Source organism: Pieris napi, chromosome 6 (genome assembly GCF_905475465.1).
Source record: "Pieris napi chromosome 6, ilPieNapi1.2, whole genome shotgun sequence".
Lineage (NCBI taxonomy): Eukaryota > Metazoa > Arthropoda > Insecta > Lepidoptera > Pieridae > Pieris > Pieris napi.
In genome coordinates this window covers 9,816,702-9,837,137 of record NC_062239.1, presented here as the reverse complement: position 1 = coordinate 9,837,137, position 20,436 = coordinate 9,816,702, and the positions used below count along the sequence as shown (strand labels likewise).

Genomic DNA, 20,436 nt, shown 5'->3' with positions numbered 1-20,436 from the left:
TTTATTTGCCTTGAATATGGTATGTACCATATTCAAGGCAGTCTAATGGATGAATTGAATCCCCATTAAAGGATACCAGAGGGCAGAACTGAGGTGAATAGCCGTGATAAGCTTTCAAGCTAATCTTTTTTTCTTTCGTCTTACTGTATCATAGTCGTTTTCCATTATCAAAAAAGAAATAGATGCTTCAAAAGGATACTTACATTAAAGTTACTTCTGCAATTCTAAAGACCACGTCCTTCAAACGAGGCGCCTCGTCGAGGCACTTGCCACGAATATTGGCAAGTCGACGCTATACGAGTGACAGCCATACACACAATTTATTTAGTTTCTCCGTTCTCGCTACATGTAGGACAAGATGGACGTGATTGGAGTGACTGCGTTGGCTATTTTATGTGCCTACCATGATAAAATTATGTCGTGCATTTATATCACAAATATAAATAAAAAATGTCATATCATGCCGGTACAAATAAATATAATTTTATTTATGCTTTTTTTCTTATATGGATTCTAAATGATATAAAAGCCAACTCATTACTCCACTCCGTCATGATAAGAAATAGCTCGAGCCCTAACGCTATCGCCTCGACCCGTCGCGTGCTTTGATTCGCGGCCTAAAAATCTGCAAAAAGCAGAGTTGAGAGTGGTATCGAAGCGAGGCCACGCACGAGGCGGGACACGAGGGCACGGTCCACACTCCCGCGCTTGCGTCCTCTCGTGTCGCGGAGAGTGTGGATCGAGGTTAAACTTAGTACGACAGCGTAAAGAGTATAATATTATAACTCAATTTTCCAATACATTTGTGTAGGTTGCATAAATACGTAATTTAAGTTTAGTTTACCTACTATTACTGTTTATCATTTATTCATTAATTGAAACTAGTAAAACAAACTAGCAAATCGCAGGCGCCCATTTTCAGAGCCACTTTTGGTTGTTTTTGACGATTACAATTTACGACATTTATTTACAATTCTTATCATTATGTAGTTAGTTTCTCGGAGAGTTTGTTACATAAATACACGTAAATACGAGTAGATAACTATTGTAATCACTGTTTGGGATCGACACTTTGTCACGTGATTATTTCCTTAGAAATACGATATAAAAATATTCAGGTAATCTATTACCATTACCATTAACACCAATTATGTTTCTATGGTAATAATAACATCAGTTTTAAGCTAAATTTTTCAACAAATTAATTGTAACGCTATTTATTAAACCGTTTATTATGAGTTCTCTAGTTATTACCCATAAGTGACAACATTTTTCCGAATAAACCCATAACTTTAGCTATACAGCGTCTGTTATCATACACTTCTTTCATAAAGTCAACCCCATTGGCCACTTCACCCGGCTTTGGAAGGAATGGGATGTTCGGTAGATTTATTTGCCTCTTCGACCGCACTTCAGTTTGATTAAAGCTCATATCAAAGCATTCCTTTGGCACATCAAACGAGTTGTTCTTAATAACACATTTGTAATACTTGGATGACAATCTCGGTTTCCTCTTGCGTTCTGGATCGTTGAAATCGATTTGGTAAATGCCGAATCGAATGCTACAAACATATACGTATAATGTTATTGAGTATATATGGAAAGTGATAACGCGGCTATGCACTAATCTATAGAGACTTCCTTTATAGAAAGCTGGTGCATTCCTCGCGAAACGAATAAATATCGTAATACAGGGAGGAAATACTGCCAGTTTAATACTGCCATAGAGAACTTTGTAAATATGTTTTAATTTTCTATATATAAGAATAAGAATAATTTTTATTATCTCCCATATAACATATAACATTTACAACAAACAATAAGATAACAGTTGAAAAGGCATTGGGAGACTGGTTTCCAAACTAGGCAAGAACCTGTGATATGGATAACCAGGCTTCCATTCCACAGCAAAGTCATATTGAGTGGTAACAAAAGGTACATACATACATATATGGGTAGGCAAACAAATTAACGTATTAATTAAAGAGAGAAAAACAAAACAGTCAACTAATTAGAAGTTAGTACAAAATAGCACAAATAAATTTGTGTGGGCGTATGTCAGTGTGTGTGTATGTGTGAGTGTGTGTAATCAATTTTTAATTAATACTATCTAGGTTAAGAATATTGTAAATACTGTATATTTGTATGTTGGAAATAAATATAAATATTACATTTTATATATATCTTATTTGGGAACTGATTAATGATTGTAAACTAATGGAAAATGTGAACTAAAGGCGTAGCAATTGTAACAAACAAGGATAGAAGATGATGTTGCGACATCTAATCCCACCACGGCTTATTTTCCGCACAGACTTATAGTTCTACATGCAGTAAAACAGTATTAATTATATAAAATAAATTAGATATTTTATATGTTAAGTTGACTGTTAATTTAAAATTGTATTTCCAACCAATAGTTTCAAAGTATTTATATTATTACTAGCTGACCTGGCAAACGTCGTTTTGCCATGTATATCATTTATAATAAAAATATATAGGGGTTGATCGTAGAGGGGTGAAAGTTATGGGTTGTATGTATTTTGTAATGCTGTATCATAAAAAAAACAGAAAAAAATATCTAAAAATAAAAAATTTAGGGGGATGAAAAATAGATTTTGTCCGATTCTCAGACATACCTAATATGCACACAAAATTTCAAGAGAATCGGTCGAGCCGTTTCGGAGGAGTTTAACCACAAACACCGCGACACGAGAATTTAATAAATTAGATTACTCAGAAGTTAAGACATATTAAATAAAAAAAATACCTGTAGCCAGCTATCCATTCAAAATTGTCAATTAATGCCCAGGTTGTATAGCCAACAACATTAACGCCATCTTCATATATTGAAAGATGTATCTAAAAAGATAAAACCCCTAAAATACTTTATCTATACTTTAAAGGCCGGCAACGAACTTGCGAGCCTTTGGCATTGTGAGTGTCCATGGGTGGCGGGGCATTACTTAACATCAGATGAGCCTCCTGCCCGTTTGTCTCCATAAAAAAAACTTCTAAAATCTGTAATAAAATGGTAAACCGAGCGAGGATGGTGGGGGTATGTACTACACAAGTCTGCGTCAGTCGTTTCGCAAAGTTTACCTTTGGTGAAGATCGAGTTCACATTTCAATAGCACTGCTCATCTATTTAAAGTAGTATATTAGTGCACTTTTAATAACTAAACAATCTTAGTAAAAAAATTAAGAGCTAGTATAAAATACCTGTTCCAAATGGTCCTTCAATCCAACAACTCGATCGTAATCTTCCAACTCTAATCCGGCGGTTGGGTAACCATTTTCTGTTATAAATATTTCCCAATTTCCGTAAGATTTCTTAACCCATGACAGTGAACGTCGAAGTCCTACGGGGTAGACCTGTGAAATAATTTTAAAAATACAGTAAATAGATGCTATGCCGCGTGCTACGGTTCGTTTTTCAAGTAACCGTCCAGCCGTGCGATTCTGTTAATCCGTGAGTTCACCTCGCACTGACAACGCTCCCTTCGTCACTCACGTCATTTTTGGAATCTCGTGGTATTGTGTTAAGCAATTTCACATTACGTCTTGACAAGCGGAGGGAGCTTGTAGTTTATTGTTTATCAGAATGCCAAATCGTAAAATGACTGCTTCACGACTGATTTGAGCGCGACCGCCGCTGCGAAAACCGCTGTGAGAGTTCGAAAAGTGATTTACAGAATCGCAAGGCAGGTATATAAAAAAAACAGTAGCGCTACAACCTTTTGAAGGTCTGGGCTTCAGATTTCTTTATATGTTTCATGATCATTTGTCTAATAGGCAAGTAGGTGGTCAGCCTCCTGACAGACGCCATCGACTTTTTAGGTCTAAGGCAAGTTTCCTCACGATGTTTTCCTTCACCGTTCGAGCAATATTAAGCAAGATGGAATAGAAAGAAAGTACATTGGTGCACAGCCGGGGATCGAACGACCCCAGAGATTAACATAATTTAAATTAAACATACATATATCTATCTATCATTCTATAAAAATAGGTAGAGTTTTTTCATAAAACTATGGCTTCCAAACCATACTTGGAAGCATAAGAATACAGCGTGCTGTGATACCTCAGACAATTTGAAGTGTACCTAATTAAATTACCGGGACCGGGCACCTGACGAAAGATAGCAGGTTGAAATAGACAAAAATTATTATAGAATGGCAACCACGCGATGGAAAACGGAAAAGAGGAGGACAGAGTAAGAGATAGGCAGACGATATAATGAGAATAGGAGACACAACTTGGACAAGAAGAGTTAACACCAGAAAAGAATGGAAACAGCTGAAAGCAGCCTATGTGTCACAGGACACGCTGATTACCTAAAACGAGTCATATGATGTATAGATTAAGTTTTATTTATGTATTAGAATTAAGTTTTATTATGTAAGTTAAATAAGTGTTAATATATTATAATGGGTGTGAGCAATAAGGCTTAATAATAATAATAATGAGATTACTCGAATCAAGTTCAAACTGGTTGTACAGTTTCAACATCTACCAAAGACTCTTTAATTCTAGAGCTTACCACCCGAGTAGCACTTATATAAGCATCACGAGGAACTTGCATCACAGCATTTAGTTCATTCGATCCCGTCATGATCGAATTCACAATTTTCTCGCCCGGTTTTGCTTGTCTCACAGATAGACCCATGTAGTAGTTCATGCCGAAGAAGTCTGCCGTACCTGTAAATAATATCAGGGATTATTTACAATTGTTTTATTAATATTAAGTGATTTTGTATTTGTTTGTGAGGCAAGAGCTTAAGCTTAATAAATATAGTTAAAAAAAAGAAAAGCGTGGGGCGCTCTGTGCCATATTTTTCGTCTATCGAGCTAATCGTCTAATTTCGCCCCACGCTTTTTCACAATAATACCAGTATTTTTTGTTCATTACCATTTTCAGCCTAAATTAGGAATTATTTTTCACTTTTTAGTTTGATGTGCTTTAAAAGCGTGTTATATAGTTTTTTTAAACTATATTTATTTTCCACTTTTTAGTCCTAGCAGCAATACGTGTTGTCTCAATTTAATCGTATTGCTTTGTGGACTTAAAAAAAATTTCATTGTTTTTTCGAGATAAACCTATGAAATTATTATATTGTCGCTGATTCTTTATAAGTGTACAAAGTTTGAATTAAATCTATCCGTTAAAAGTGGGTCAAAATCGAGTCCGAAGGCGTCGGTTAGATACATACATACATACATACATACATACATACATACAAACATACAGGTGAAGCTAATATAAAGCGTGTAAAAATTGCGATATTTATACATACGCGTTCATGAAGAGACTCTCTATGGTACCTCGTGAGTCTTCGATCGTGTCTTCCTGAGAGCTATGAAATAAAGATATTCTGGAGAACTTTTATTCTTACCTCTGACAAACCTTCTCTCCGCAGCAGTGAAGGCAGGTAAGCGAGACCTGCTATAACCCTGCTTCTCACTGTAATCCTTCATCAGCTTCTCAACCCTCGGAGGCCAGCCACCTTGTTTCGAAAATATTGGGTGACAGTAACGTCCCATCTGGAAAATTTTCCAAAGTTATATTTACTCTAGGAAGCTGACGGTAAATGTTGTTTTTAATGTTCATTAGTGTAAATGTACAAGTTCCAATAATGTTTTTATTTTAGTTTAATAACAATGAATTTAACTCTTGCATCTCTTTCACTATTTTTATGACTTCAAACCCAGAACTTACGTTTCTGAGCCACGGTGATGGCAAATAATTAAAACACGAAAAATACGAAAATCTATTCATCTTATTGATTTTCCTAATTACCTTAGTGGCAGAGATAAGTTTTTAATAGTATTTGCAATAAAAATATTACGATAGGATTTTTTTTTAAATAGCTCGCAGAATATAGTTAGGATGCATTCCGTACTTCTAAAGGATTCCGTAGTTTCTTGGAAACTACTTCCTCGAAGAATTTAAGTTTCATTCAAAAACAAAAGGCCATAATACCATGAACTCCATAGTAAGTTGTGCTAATTTCTCGTTTTCTGGAGACTCGGCCCCATACCACAGCAAATGATTGGCTATCGATATACGACCTAAAGCAAAACAAAACAATAATACAATCTTTCATTATGGTTGTTTGAGGTGTAACCCTAAGGAGGCAGGGCTGTGACTATTTCATTGGGCTTAAAAATGCCAACCCAATCTAAAATAATTACGGAGAATGCGGGAATCGAATCATGGTCAGGTCAATCAGGTCATCCATCCGGTCGTCAGGTGCTGGAAATATTATTTTCTTACCACGTACAAAATTTATTCAATTAAATTACCAACACAGTATAATTTCAGTCACTTTAAAAATATTACGATTTTACAAACTTATTTTCATACGTTAGCAGTCTTTTATTTTAAAGTGTTCAGTGATGTTCGATTAGACTAACTCCATGCATTTCTTTCAAATAAATTAACTAATAACATCATAGTTAAGTTATTTTAAAAATATAATATTTTTTACTAAACAATTATTGTAGTAATATATTATTTAAATACACAGAACAATTTACATTTTATGTTAGAGATCTCTCTAGAGATCTCATATATCTTTAATCAATTTTAAAAGAAAAGTAACTTGGCGATTAAAAAGAGTGGCGGAAAGTTTCTTGCCAGTTCTTCTTACGCGCTCTACGCCCTTGTCTTGCGAACTGGTAGTAAATGTAAATTTACAACTAATTTAACTTGACAATTCATAAGTGTACTTGTTTACCTACATGAATAAAGATATTTGGAGTTTGAGTTTGAATAGACTCGTGTCAAAGATTTTTACCTCCATACAAACTTCTGAAGGTTCGATCAAAAAGCCGGTATGCCTTCGCGTGGGCCATTAACAAATTCTTATTGCAGATGTAGGGGCCAAATTGATCCTCCTTTATCCCTGGAGCAAAGGTACCGTCTACGTATCCAACGTCGCAGATTAACCACGGCTCGTTTATTGTTAACCATATTTTCACTCTATCAGCGTATAGTGAAAACACCTGTTTGGCGTAGTCCGCGAACCAGTCTGATATGTAAGGATTTGCCCATCCTCCTGTAACGTAATAGACCCAAGTTCAGTTGTTGTTATCTTCTTTTTAAATTAGGTATTAGGATATTTATAGGACAAAGTATTATAAATTAAACCAACAAATTTGTGTCCGCGACGGAGTATGATACCAAACCGCCTTAGTATTTTATTATAGTCTAACCCAGTGATTCCCAAAGTGGTCTATATCGACCCCTAGGGGTCTATGACAACCTGCAAAGGGTCTACGTCAGCGGAAAAAAATTTGGGGGTCCATGAAATGAAAATGGGGGTCCACGATAGTGGATCTCAACACATACACTGATAGTACCTATTTACTTACATCATACTATCTTATAATATCAAAACATATACAATATAATATTGACTTATTGCTTATGATATTTTATGTTTATTTAATGCTACGTATATTTTACATAACAGATACAAAATTTTATTTTGAGTAGTTTTAATTTAAATTCAATTAATAAATGTATAAATTAACATGTGTTTTTACTTTAAATTTTTAACAATAAACTTCACTACAGTTAGAAATTTACAGGAAATCAATATCAGGTAAGTAGGGTCTACCCAACATGGAAAAACATGGCAAGGGGTCTACGACACAAAAAAGTTTGGGGAACTCTGGTCTAACCGCTTGATGGGAAATGCTGACTTAGCCGAAAGTAATAGAGTGTCAGCCAGATAGGATACAGGGCTGTATTATAATAGACTGTCCCAATAACGAAAACTCTGATGGAGTTTTTGTGTCATGCACAATTATTTATACACATTTCATTAACAAGCGAATGCGTGCGGTGTTTAAATGCACCATTGCATGTGAGGAAACCATGCCTTAAACCCAAAACTCGACAGCATGCATCATCCTTGCATATTTGTGCTTGCCCTTAATAGGCAAACACCTATTTGCCTATTAAGGGCAAGCACAAATATGCAAGGATGATGCATGCTGTCGATGATTGCTTAGGTTTTTTGCCTATTAAGGGCAAGCACAAATAAGAAAGTGAGTTCCGAGTTGTACTGGTAATCTGTCAAATTATTTACATAAAGAATACTATGAATGTTATGAATTCTAAAGTACGTTCAAACTTACGACAAAGTTTGTTTTAATCGGTTTTTTTTCTTCTTTTTCTTTATATTTAATGTTACAAAGAACATTTAATTAATAACTAATGGTTTCAAAACGGGTAACATGGGTAATTTGTTTATTATTATGTAGCAGCTGGTAATACTCTACCGAACGACGATTAATTTGTTTAAATTGCAAAATAATTACCCAGATCTTGTATGGCAACTGGTAGTTCCCAATGGTATAGGGTGACAACTGGCTCTATACCAACATCTAATAATGCATCAATCAAATCACTATAATGCTTGATCCCAGCTTCGTTAGGTTTGTTTGTGAAACCCGTGGGGAATATGCGAGGCCAACTAATTGAAAACCTATTAAAAAGGGTTATAAAATATATATAGTATATACTATTACATTTAAATATTTATTTATTTCCTATTTTTACAGTAACTTAATACAATAGAAAGCTAACGTAAAACATAATATAAACATAACAAGTAAAAACTTAAACCATTTTATAACTAATTATAAATAATGAAATTCTTGTGAATTCAGCCAGTGTGCAACTAAATATATCCGTCTCACAAGCAATAGTGTTTAGGGTGCGCAAAACACGCGTAAATGGTGCTTCTCTAAGTAAGTTCGTCCGCGCCCGAGGCACTGCCAGCAATTGCGACCGCTTACTTAATATATATTGAAGTATCCATCATTAATAATCTTTGGAAGGCTTCGCTAAAGTAAATACAGTACTATGCCTTCTGGCATGAGGGGTTGGGTACCACGTAGGTATGATGGCGTAATTTGCTTGTCTTTGACTTCTCTTACAAAATGACATATTGACGTGATGAGAAATGAAGTGTCACTTACAGATTCGACCAGAGACACTGTGGACCAATGATAATAATCAAGCCAAGCAAATTCAAATACCCCAGAATGGTTTATGCTGATGAATATAGAGATTTTGCATATAGATGGTTTTTCTGTCTATCTATAAAAACTGCCTGAACTAACAATATTAAAAACAAGAGCCTTTACCTATAAAAATGCAATCCCAGCTCCGAAGCTATTCTGATGTCTTCTTTCCATTTCTTATAGGAGTCTGCAGCTTCGTCCCCCGTCGAGTTGTCAACTATAGCTTCAGGAAATTTGTGGACGAAGCGATCCCAAATACTTTCGCCTTTGCCTATGGTAAATACATATCTTCTATCTTATTATCTTAGTTTAGCATACACGGCCAGGAATTGTTTAAATGTATGGTCTACTTTATAGAAAAGTGGTTAGAAGACGGCTGAAAGGCTGTATTTTGCTTTAAGTTAGGTTGGGGGAGATCTAACAGCCATTCGATACTTATATCTTATTAAATAAATAAATTACCATCGGAATCCCATGCACCCTCGACTTGGTAAGAAGCAGTAGCGGCTCCAAACTTAAACCCTGGTGGAAAATTCTTTACTCCATCACACACACAGCTGAGCAACGTTAAACTAAAACAGAGCCAAATTCGAATTTGAATAATTTAAATTAATTTTGCACAATTTAATAACCATTAAACGAGTGGAATTTGTCTTAAGTATATAATAACTATACTTAATTCCTCTTGCACTCGAGCTCTTGGTTCCGAACCACCAACGCGAGATGAATTTGGCCAAATAAGGTAAACATCTTACAGGTTCTTTAAAAAGTACCCATATAGAACTGGTTGCACCTACAGGTTCACTGGCAACTTCTCCGTCACTCTATAACTCTTATTTTTCGCCGTATCATACCACCTACTATATCACTGTCTTATCCCCACTGGATTCGTTTGTTTCTGAATCTGCCGGAAATCAATGTAGCTTCATCATTTAAAGCGGCAAAATCGAATTCGTCCAAACTCCAGCTGAACTGCCCTGCGATTCTGTAACTCACTTCACGAACTCACACAGCGGTTTTCGCATCGGCGGTCTCTCTCAAATCAGTCGTGAAGCAGTCCTTTTATGATTTGGCATTCTGATAAACAATAAAGTACAAGCTCCCACCTTTTCAGAATGCCAAATCATAAAAGGACTGCTTCACGACTGATTTGAGAGAGACCGCCGATGCGAAAACCGCTGTGTGAGTTCGTGAAGTGAGTTACAGAATCGCAGGGCTGATCCTTCTCCATGTTTGGCCTTCAAACACTTTTTATTATTATGACTATTTTAAATTACGCTGCTGGTGCGCACACTTCGAATAGACCGAGTGCCGCTCGAGTGCAAAGAGTTAAATTAAAATTGTATAGAAAATATCACATATGTGCAAAAAAAAACGAACCATAGTATGACAGCTGGCACTGTAGTCATATTGCAGAATGTGCGAGTAAACTCCAAAAGTAAAGTAAATAGTTGAATAAAATCGAATTAAACGGTACATTCAACGTGGAAGTAATGGCAGTGAAGATAGCTAAAATCACCGGAAACAAGAATTAACCTAAAATAAATGTATGCAACTGTCGTTAGACTGGGTTATTTTACATACATTAAAGAATTTTATGATAAACCGATATCATGAGAACGATCAAGGATAGAATAGGTACTTATTTCCATACTTAGCTTTCTGTGTCACATATACACGAATAATTAAATATTTAACTATGACTGCTGTCGAGATAATGCCTTATCAGGCGCTTGCAGCAAATATAGCCCTAATCTACCGTTTTGCGACCCCGATATTTTCGCAAGAACAACAGAAACTAAAACTTAATTAAACTTCGAGGTATTCACCATTTAAATCCGTTAAATCACACAATCACAGAGCATCTTCATGTTTTATCAGATACACCATCGAAAGCGAAGATGTATAGAAAGGAATGGAGACATGAAAAACAATAAAATGAAAGGGAACTTTATACGATTACGGTTTAACCGTTTTCAACATTTAAAAGTGATGAAGCGTATTGATAGTCAACAATTTCAAACACCATGATGAGTTATTGGACTATGGAAGATGGAAGAAGGAATAGTTGTAATTAATACCAGCGACCCGCCTTGCTTCGCACACCAAACTTGACCTGTAAACCTTGAAATACTATATACCTACCGTCCTCGTGAATCATTATTGATTTTGATAACCACAATAAATGCCGTGCCGTCTTTGAGTTTATTGCGAATAGACAGCCAAATAGACGTGACGAAAGGCTTGTTTTTATATTTATTCTTGAACTATTATCTCTTTATGTATGAGTATATTCAGTCATGAGAGCAGTGTTGGCTTAGTGGCTTCAGCGTGCGACTCTCATCCCTGAGGCCGTAGGTTCGATCCCCGGCTGTGCGCCAATGGACTTTCTGTCTATGTGCGCATTTAACATTCGTTCGAACGGTGAAGGAAAACATCGTGAGGAAGCCGGCTTGCCTTAGACCCAACAAGTCGTCGACGTGCGTCAGGCACAGGGGACTGATCGCCTACTTGCCTATTAGAATAACAAATGATCATGAAACAGATACAGACATCTGGGCCCAGACCTAAAAAGGTTGTAGCGCCACTGATTATTATGATAATCAGTCATGTAATTCATTAATCAGTCAGGGAGTTTTCACTCCTGAAAATCCTGGAAATGGGCCGCACTGAAGCCACTAGGCCAACACTACACGGGTTAATATATAGGCTTTGACAAATAACGTGATAATTCTATTGATAAAATAATTTTCAAAATCGATCCAGAATATCTAGGAGATCGCCCTACAACTTTAACCACTTTATAATATTTTGCTGGCATTTATATATGGATGAGAAATATCAAATATTAACTTGCTAGTCTAATTAAAAATAAAAACATATCAGGAAAACTCTGAAGATAATTTGGATAACGTTTAATGCAAACATTTTCAATTAAATTGAAACATATCTTAAACACGCGTCCAAGTCCCGCCTCCGTGTTAAACACGCGAAGTACTTGGCCGATAAACGCGCTGTTCTTGTGCGGTTTGGATCCTTAAAGTCCACGTCGAAAAAGCCGAACTTCTCTCTGTAAATAATACATATTAGATACTCCATAATTGTAGGTAAATAAAGTAATGTAAATGCTTAGTACTAATTGATTTCTAGGAACATGGTACGCAAACGCTAACGCTAAAGAAACAAATTTGTCCATACTAAGACGGTAAAAAAATCGTCATTGGCATTAACACTTTGTTACCAACGCACCCTGAGTTTTTGGACATTTAACAGGCAGAGATCCTCGAGGCCGATCCGCTACTCACTGGACCGATCAAGTAAAGGCCCTTACAGGTCATACCATCACCCAGGCACAGAGGCTTGCCGAAGACAGTAGAGTGTGGAGTAAATTAACGCGACATTCAGAAATTAAGAGACAGAAGAAGAAGATGGTATGCAAAAATGCGATTTTGTTTTATTAAAAATAAAATGTATCTCACTTATATCCAGACCACCATTCAAAGTTGTCCATCAAACTCCAACAAATGTATCCAATTATTTTATGACCGTCTTCTTTCATTGATAGTAAGACCTACAAATAAACATACATTTAAATAGTACCTACAGCATAAGTGTGCATTACCGTGGGACTGAAGTTACATGACAGTAGGTGCAACATCTTATCTTACCAAATCAAACGTCCAACATCTCAGATTTAAATATGTTTTTAAATATCAAAGTATCTTAATTAAAAGGCTATTACTATTATTTATTATAATGAGTCAAATCTAATGCGTTTTTGACAAACGCCACTTTTCTTTAGGTTTAACCTCACCTGTTTCAATAAGTCTCTAATATACGACACCCTCTTTAAATCTTTAAGGTCTCTGATATTACCCCCCCTATATCCATTCTCTGTGATCAGTATATCCCATTCTCCGTAGTTCTCTCTGATCCAATTTATAACGTGGCGTATTCCTGGTGAGTAGTTCTATAAGCAAGAAAAAGAATGAGTTTTGTACTATGTAATTTTATACAGATATAAAAAAACATTTAAATAGCGTCAAAAAAGAAATATAGGTACATTAAATGCTTCTAAGTTTACATTTACTGCCAGTTCTCAAATCAAGGGCGTAGAATGGAAGAGAAGAACTGCCAATAAAAGACGTAAAATGAACGTTTCACATCTAAGCGTTTTTAAGAAATTTTTAGCCGCGCATCACCGCTATGAGAAACCAGCTGTTCGTCAACACACAAACTGTTTCGTGCCGCCCGTTAGCCTCCTGCTTTGCGATTCTGTAACTCACATTTCGAACTCTCGCTGTGAAAACCGCTGTGTGAGTTCGAAAAGTGAGTTACGGTTAGTGAAAAAAACTGACATCATTATTTTCTTTGATAATGTCTATTGAAAAGTTACTGAGAAACTCCGTGTAATCATACGAAGTATAACTATGGTGTCATCTTTTATTGAATCCATTTTCTTTATCTTTTTCTTTTAACGTCGGAAGATATTTCAAGATTTTTTTATTTTTGTTTGCCTATACTTCCCATTTTTTTTTTTAAACTAAACAAATAACTTACATATTTTCTATATTCTTTTGTTTTGTTTTCTCCAATAGCTGGAATAGGAGTTTTTGGCCAATCCTCACGCCAGCTAATTTCATCGGTGTTATAAAACATATCAGATTTTTCGATAATGACTTTTTTAGATATAAATGTGAAATATTGATTTACGCCTATGTAATCTGCGGAACCTGCGAAAAGAGTAGAAGTGCCATCAAACACATAACTCAGTTCTTCTACCGTAAAAAGTTGTGAGATCCATGTAATACCAAGTAGTTAAATTTATTCAGTCTCTACTTATGGGAGCTTCTGTATTAATTTATTACGTAATTAGCTAACAACATCTTATACTGACCATATCAATATTACAAATCTTTACATTAAATACCCATATGATCATCGGACGTCGAGGCAGAATACGAAAATCCACCCGTATCACCTCGACGTCCGCCGTTCCACAACTGATCGTTTTTGGAACCACTTATGGAATCAGCTGCCCACTGAAGTATTTCCGAACCAATTCGACTTAGGGTCCTTCAAGAAAAGAGCGTACCAATTCTTAAACGGCCGGCAACGCACTCGCGAGCCCTCTGGCATTGAGTGTCCAAGCGGCGGTATCACTTAACATCAGGTGATCCTCCTGCCCGTTTGCCCCCTATTCTATTAAAAAAAATCTGATCGTCAAGAATTTTACCTTTTATAAGCTGCTTCTCCTCTTCACTAAATGGTGGTAAAAGCGACGTGTTGTAACCCTTACTTTTGCTATATTCTTCCATATATTCTATTAGTAAAGACGGCCAGCCACCCTCATTTGAAAATATTGGGTGATTGAATCTCCCATTCTAAAATGTTAAAAGTTATAAAACAAGTGGCGGTACTCAGTAAATACAACATATTTAATAAATAAAATCGCTATCGCTGTTGGAAGTTACAGAGTTCCCGTGCAGGGCTCTTACTCTGCAATATCCAATAGGGAAATGGACAGCGATCTTAATATTGAGTTTTTATTCAAGGCACTCAGAGTGCGCCGAGAATTTGCGGTTACCATGTATCATATAAAGTTGTTACGAGAAAAGGAAAACAATGTAGCAGAGCTCCAGTGCCTAGGATTTAGGCCGTTTCTCCACTGCTCCGGTCCGGCAAACGTTAATTACCGATCCGATTTAGAAACTCACAACAGTACTTACGTGCTTCTCCACTACTCCGGCATCCGGTTTTTAACGATCCGATAACTTGCTAGATCGGAACGCGGTGTTTTATCGGTCCAAGTATATCCAAGAGGTTATAAATTATTATACATAGGTATATTTATTTATAGTTATATTATATCATAAAGTATTAGTGAACTATTTATTAAGTAGATTATAATATTTCAAGATAGACAATATAAAAAAAGTAATAAACTAGCCAGGCAATAAAATATTCAGAATTTAGAACGTTTTATTAATAAAATAAAGTATATGGGTTTTAGTTAATATCAGTGTTGCATGATAAATATACAAGTATCGGTTATTGTCGGATCGGATATAGTGGAGAAGCGCAATCCGGCTTTCCGATATTTTTTTAATGACTCATTCCGGCTTCCGACGCCGGACCGGAGCAGTGCAGAAAGGGCCTTAGGGTGCCTGATGGTCACCTTAGGAGGCGACATCGACTACCTCTACTATTCAGTACTATTATCGTGTCTGTTATGATAACAGACACGATAATAGTACTATAATTAATCCTCTGTCCAATTAGTATTTCTACACTCCTTTATATTGTCAAAATATAAAAGTAAATCTTAATATATATAAATCTCGTGTCACAATGTTTGTCCTCAATGGACTCCTAAACTACCGAACCGATATCAATCAAATTTGCACACCGTGTGTAGTTTGATCCAACTTAAAAGATAGGGTAGTTTAAATCTCAAATTATAGTCGCAATATTATTTTATTGCAAATTATTTGTTTATTATTTGACACAATTCTAACAGATGGCGCTATGTTGAAAGTACTCTAATGTATAATTTAATGGCATAACCACCAAAAAGCATGGTGGTCCTCATGACTGGTGTTCTCCTACAGTTTCCCTTGAATAGTTTGCTACTATGTAAGATAACAAAAACCTTAGCCACAGCAACGCTTGGCCGGTCTGCTAGTTTATTATATATTTCTATGGCTGTGTTTATCGATAACACGATATTACAGAGAATGTAACATTCTATACACTAATAAGTTTAGGTACAACTTACATAATATTGCATCAAAAACTCAGTAGACTTTTTCTCTTCTTCGTCGCCCATTGCCGTCTCGTACCACGCAAAAAGATTTGCTAGTGACATAACCCCTTAAAAAATAAAACCATTTATCTATACTGCAACTAACATTATTCCAATTAGCTAAATTCGCTTAAACAAGCAAACAAAATGGTTCTCTTTACTATAAGCATGGTGTCTGTCTTCTACAATATCACATCATTCCACTTACTATAATAGAATATACTTTCTATAAATAATAACTAATAACTTTAATCCGGTTAAAAAGTTTTTGAAGTGAAACTTCTTTATCGGGGTTGGAAAAAAATTTACCGTCACATTATTTATTATTCGACACTTAATATTTTAATGACAATTAAATTCATTAAATTCCTAACATATCTTCCTTTTTCCGTCCCTCTAAGTATCGGAAATCTAAACTTTTAGATTTGTATAAAATAATATGAACAACACTTCAAGATTAGTTTGCCACTGAAGTTTCACTTCTGACATGTGTACTTTGTACACACACACTTTTTTTTTCTTTAAATAATCGTTCTTCTAGACTTAATAAAAATGAACATAAATTAACATCTATATAAATTTACTGAAGACAATATTACTGACCATTATTTAAAGAACGATATTTCTTATTAAATATATGGTACACCTTCGCGTGTGCCAATAATAAATTTCTTGTGCAGTCGTAAGGCGCTCTTTCTGGGTCTATTAGTCCGTCCGGTATTAATATATTTGTATTTTTATCACAATATATTCTGACCTCGTTCATTGTCAACCAATATTTTACACGATCCGCATATTGCGACATTACGAAGTCTGCGTAATCAACGAACATACTTATAGATTCTGGAACGTTCCAGCCACCTGCAAATTAGAGATGTATTTTCAGTTGGAGATAAATAATTAACGCAAACAAAAATATGTAAAGAATAATAACTTAGCATGCACTTAGACGCGTATTTAAATATTATTAAATATAATATATAATACATAGCATTGATCCATAATGTTAAATAATAGTGGAAAATAATTCAGTCTATTGTTATGTTAATATTAGTATTAATATAAAAACTTTGCTTAAGAAATTTCATTATTACGTTTAACATATTTTTTCAGCCTTGAAATTTTCGCAGCCTTTAATTAAAATTCCGCCATTACCCGCCGTTTCCAATGTTCGTACAAATGGAAACACCCAAAAATCGAAGATTGCGTGCCTGGTCACGAAATCATGGTTTTTGAAAAGCCAATAGTGAAACAGATTCAAAACATAAGCCTAAATAGGGTTGTCGTATGAAGCGCAAATATATATAAGAGCGTCATCACACTTACCTCTCAGTTGTAAATCTATGGGTAGGTCCCAATGAAACAAGGTGACCATTGGCTCGATTCCAGCTTCAAGGAGACCATCAATTAGCCTATTGTAGTACTCGATGCCGGCTCTGTTGGTCACATTGGTGTAGCCAGTTGGTAAAATACGTGGCCACGATATGGAGAACCTGCCGATTTTGAGATAAATTGGTTATGTTTATATATTATAAGCAGTAGCGTAAGAATAAGGTGGCAGTGCTGGCAAAATGCCACGGGCCCCCGACCCAAGAGGGCCCCTAATGCCTAAGAGATATTATGTTCTAAGATGAATGTGACGTCTCCAATACGAATTGGGCTAGTGGGGACTCCAGACCATTCCCTCTAGCCTAAGAGAGGAGGCCTATAGCCATTAGTGGGACATACACAACGCTGAAAATCTCGAAGTTTATTAAAAGTAAACCAAATACAACGTGACGATTTTGACTGATAGGGTCCAATCATAGAATTTTCCATGGGCCCCAAATCGTATAGTTACGCCACTGATTCTAAGCATATATGAAATTATTATAATATTTTCATATTAATTTTAATTATTTAAAACTTTGACATTGTTCCCTGTGGCGTAGAGATTCTTAGGCGGTGGGGTCCAAGTGCACAGGCTAATTAAAGACAGTAGATTAGTTCTCTTTCGAGTATTATACTGGTGAAAGCCTCCATTCATTTTAAAATCGTTAATATTTTTTATACATACAACAAGTCTTCAAGAATATATTGTCCATTTATTCTTAAGAATTCCTTTTAATCTAACTTATTGTTTCTATTTATAAGTAAAAAGTTCTGGTAAAAAAATACCTATAAATCTTTACTCCGAGCCATTTAAGCATTTTAATGTCAGTTTCCCAAAGGTGGTAGGAATCGCAAGCTATATCGGCAGTCGATTTGTCAGCGATTTTATCTCTGTTCGTGTGTGTTAGCATATCCCAAACATTCTCACCCTTTCCTAAACAAAATAAAGAAAAACTATTTCTGTAGAATTTTAATGTATGTTATAAATTCGCCTTTAGAGCAGTGTTGGCCTAGTAGCTTCAGCGTGTCCTGCCTGTATACCTGCGGTCGTAGGTTCGAATTCGGCTCATCAAATGTATGGCGGACATTTGCTCGAACGGTGAAGGAAAACATCGTGAGGAAACCGACATGTCTTAGACCCAAAAAGTCGACGGCGTGTGTCAGGCACTGGAGGCTGATCACCTACTTGCCTATTAGGTTTAAAAATGATCATGAAATCGATTCAGAAATCTGAGGCCAAGACTTACAGAGGTTGTAGCGCCACTGTTTTTTTTTTATAAATTTGCCTTTACGTTGGAGCAAGATGATAGTACGACTAAATTATTGAGACAACAATATTGCGAGATACATATGTACAATACGAATAGTAAAAAAAATATTAGCAATAAAAGAAACAACTAGAAAAACCAGTAAGGTACTTTGGGAAATAAAAAATAATTTTGTCGGAATTAAAAAGTCTGAAAGATAAATAGACTAATTAACAATTCAAATTACTATTTCACTTGAATAGATAACATTGCTTTTAGCAAATTAATTAATGTATTTTATATCACACTCATGCGCCTCTTAATTGATATTTTATGTTGCCACAAAAGAACTTACCATCTTCGTTCCATGCACCTTCAATCTGGTAAGAAGAAGTTGCGACTCCAAACATAAAATCAGTAGGTAAAATTCCAGGATCGGTAGTGCAAGATGACAGTGTACTGTTAAATTAAAAGGTACATTTTGTACCGTAAAAATATATATCATTAATAGTCCAGTCAGTCAAGACAATTAATTCATTATAATTCCAAAAGTTTTCAAATTTTGATGTAAGGTCGGGAGTGGTATTAAAACAAACTATAAAATTTTGCAACCTGCTCTGCGGTCCGGAACATTGTTATAAATAAGTTTTGGTCGTGAAAAAAATTCCAAAAGTTCTGCAAACTTGGGGAAGTTTTCGATATAATATTTCATATCACGTATAAAATTTGCAACCAACCTAAGTGTACGGAACATTTTTTGTTATTAAAAATTAATGTTTTTCTTTATTAAACTGAAGGAAAACGTTCCAAAAGTTCTGCAAATTTGACAGATATATCGAAAATAAAATAAATAACAAAAAATGTTCCGTACACTTAGGTTGGTTGCAAATTTTATACGTGATATGAAATATTATATCGAAAACTTCCCCAAGTTTGCAGAACTTTTGGAATTTTTTTCACGACCATACAGCAAAAATTAATTTAATTGCAATTTTAACAATGTTCCGGACTGCGGACAAGGTTGCAAAATGAGATTTATTGTCGTCCCAATGTACCATTCACTTGACCGAAGTTTGAAAACTTTTGGAATTATTATCAAATTTTCGATTTCGAATGTCTATAATGACTGGTCTATAAACTATAGGTAAGTTTCAAACTCCGTAACAACTTATAACTATTGACGTAATTGTTCTGAACATTCAAAAAAGTTATCTCACCTCCATTATCACTTACATACCTAATTATTTCCTTTGTTGTAAACAATTATTTTTCATTTATATTATTATATGAAAAAAAAATTGATTTTATTTTTTACTATGTGTAGAGTTTTAATTTGTCAACATTCGGATTTGCAATTGATCTAAAAAACTAAAATCTACAATTTATTTTTTATTTATAACTTTTTTGTATTAAGTTATAAGTTTATGTAACTGGCCGCTTTACTGTTTACATCATAGACAAGTAGAACAGGACCTGCCCTCATTTAATTGTTAAAAGCTAGGAAGGTTATTCCTTTATTGCAAATTTGTGCAAATTTATGACATGTTCAGTATCTGTAGCGTTTCCCGATTATCGATATTTCGCATCGCAGTATTAGCCAGGTACAACAGATCATCATCATTCATTTTTCAAATTATAACAAACAAAACCCGTGTATCTATTTTATCTGCTATAATATCAAAATACATCTCTTTGAATAATGTTTAAGAATTAATATAGTGATTTAAAATTATTAATTATGCTCAGTTTATAATTGTAGTTCAGTTGAAAACTTTAAACGATAAAACTCACCATAAAAATAAAAATATAATTAACATTTTAGACACGTTACTTTATCAAAATCAATTACTAATGTCATGTAATTCAAATTCACTTTTTTGTATTTATGTAAATTTTTCTTACATTTATAGACATCTCGCACACGAGTGTGTACAAAACGGTGGATCACGTGACCGAAGAAATTCCTTAAATGTATAA

General features: G+C 35.0%; 2 protein-coding genes across 2 annotated transcripts; both read right to left on the bottom strand.

Moving 5' to 3' along the window:
- Positions 1–1,214: 1,214 nt before the first annotated feature.
- On the bottom strand, positions 1,215–10,672 carry LOC125050302 (myrosinase 1-like). Its single transcript, XM_047650044.1, has 11 exons — positions 10,417–10,672; positions 9,499–9,608; positions 9,160–9,307; positions 8,329–8,495; positions 6,798–7,058; positions 5,981–6,069; positions 5,394–5,541; positions 4,541–4,698; positions 3,223–3,375; positions 2,771–2,862; positions 1,215–1,562 (listed from the first exon to the last, which is right to left on the bottom strand). Exons 1-11 carry the CDS (start codon positions 10,443–10,445, stop codon positions 1,244–1,246), a joined length of 1,674 nt encoding a protein of 557 aa, XP_047506000.1. The 5' UTR covers positions 10,446–10,672; the 3' UTR covers positions 1,215–1,243.
- A 1,267-nt stretch (positions 10,673–11,939) lies between these two features.
- LOC125050322 (myrosinase 1-like) lies at positions 11,940–20,305 on the bottom strand. The gene is made up of 11 exons (XM_047650075.1): positions 20,251–20,305; positions 18,815–18,918; positions 17,999–18,146; positions 17,168–17,334; positions 16,445–16,702; positions 15,815–15,909; positions 14,273–14,420; positions 13,597–13,769; positions 12,851–13,006; positions 12,516–12,607; positions 11,940–12,106 (listed from the first exon to the last, which is right to left on the bottom strand). The coding sequence occupies exons 1-11, from the start codon at positions 20,274–20,276 to the stop codon at positions 11,971–11,973; spliced, it is 1,503 nt and encodes a 500-aa protein (XP_047506031.1). The 5' UTR covers positions 20,277–20,305; the 3' UTR covers positions 11,940–11,970.
- Between the last annotated feature and the right edge of the window lie 131 nt (positions 20,306–20,436).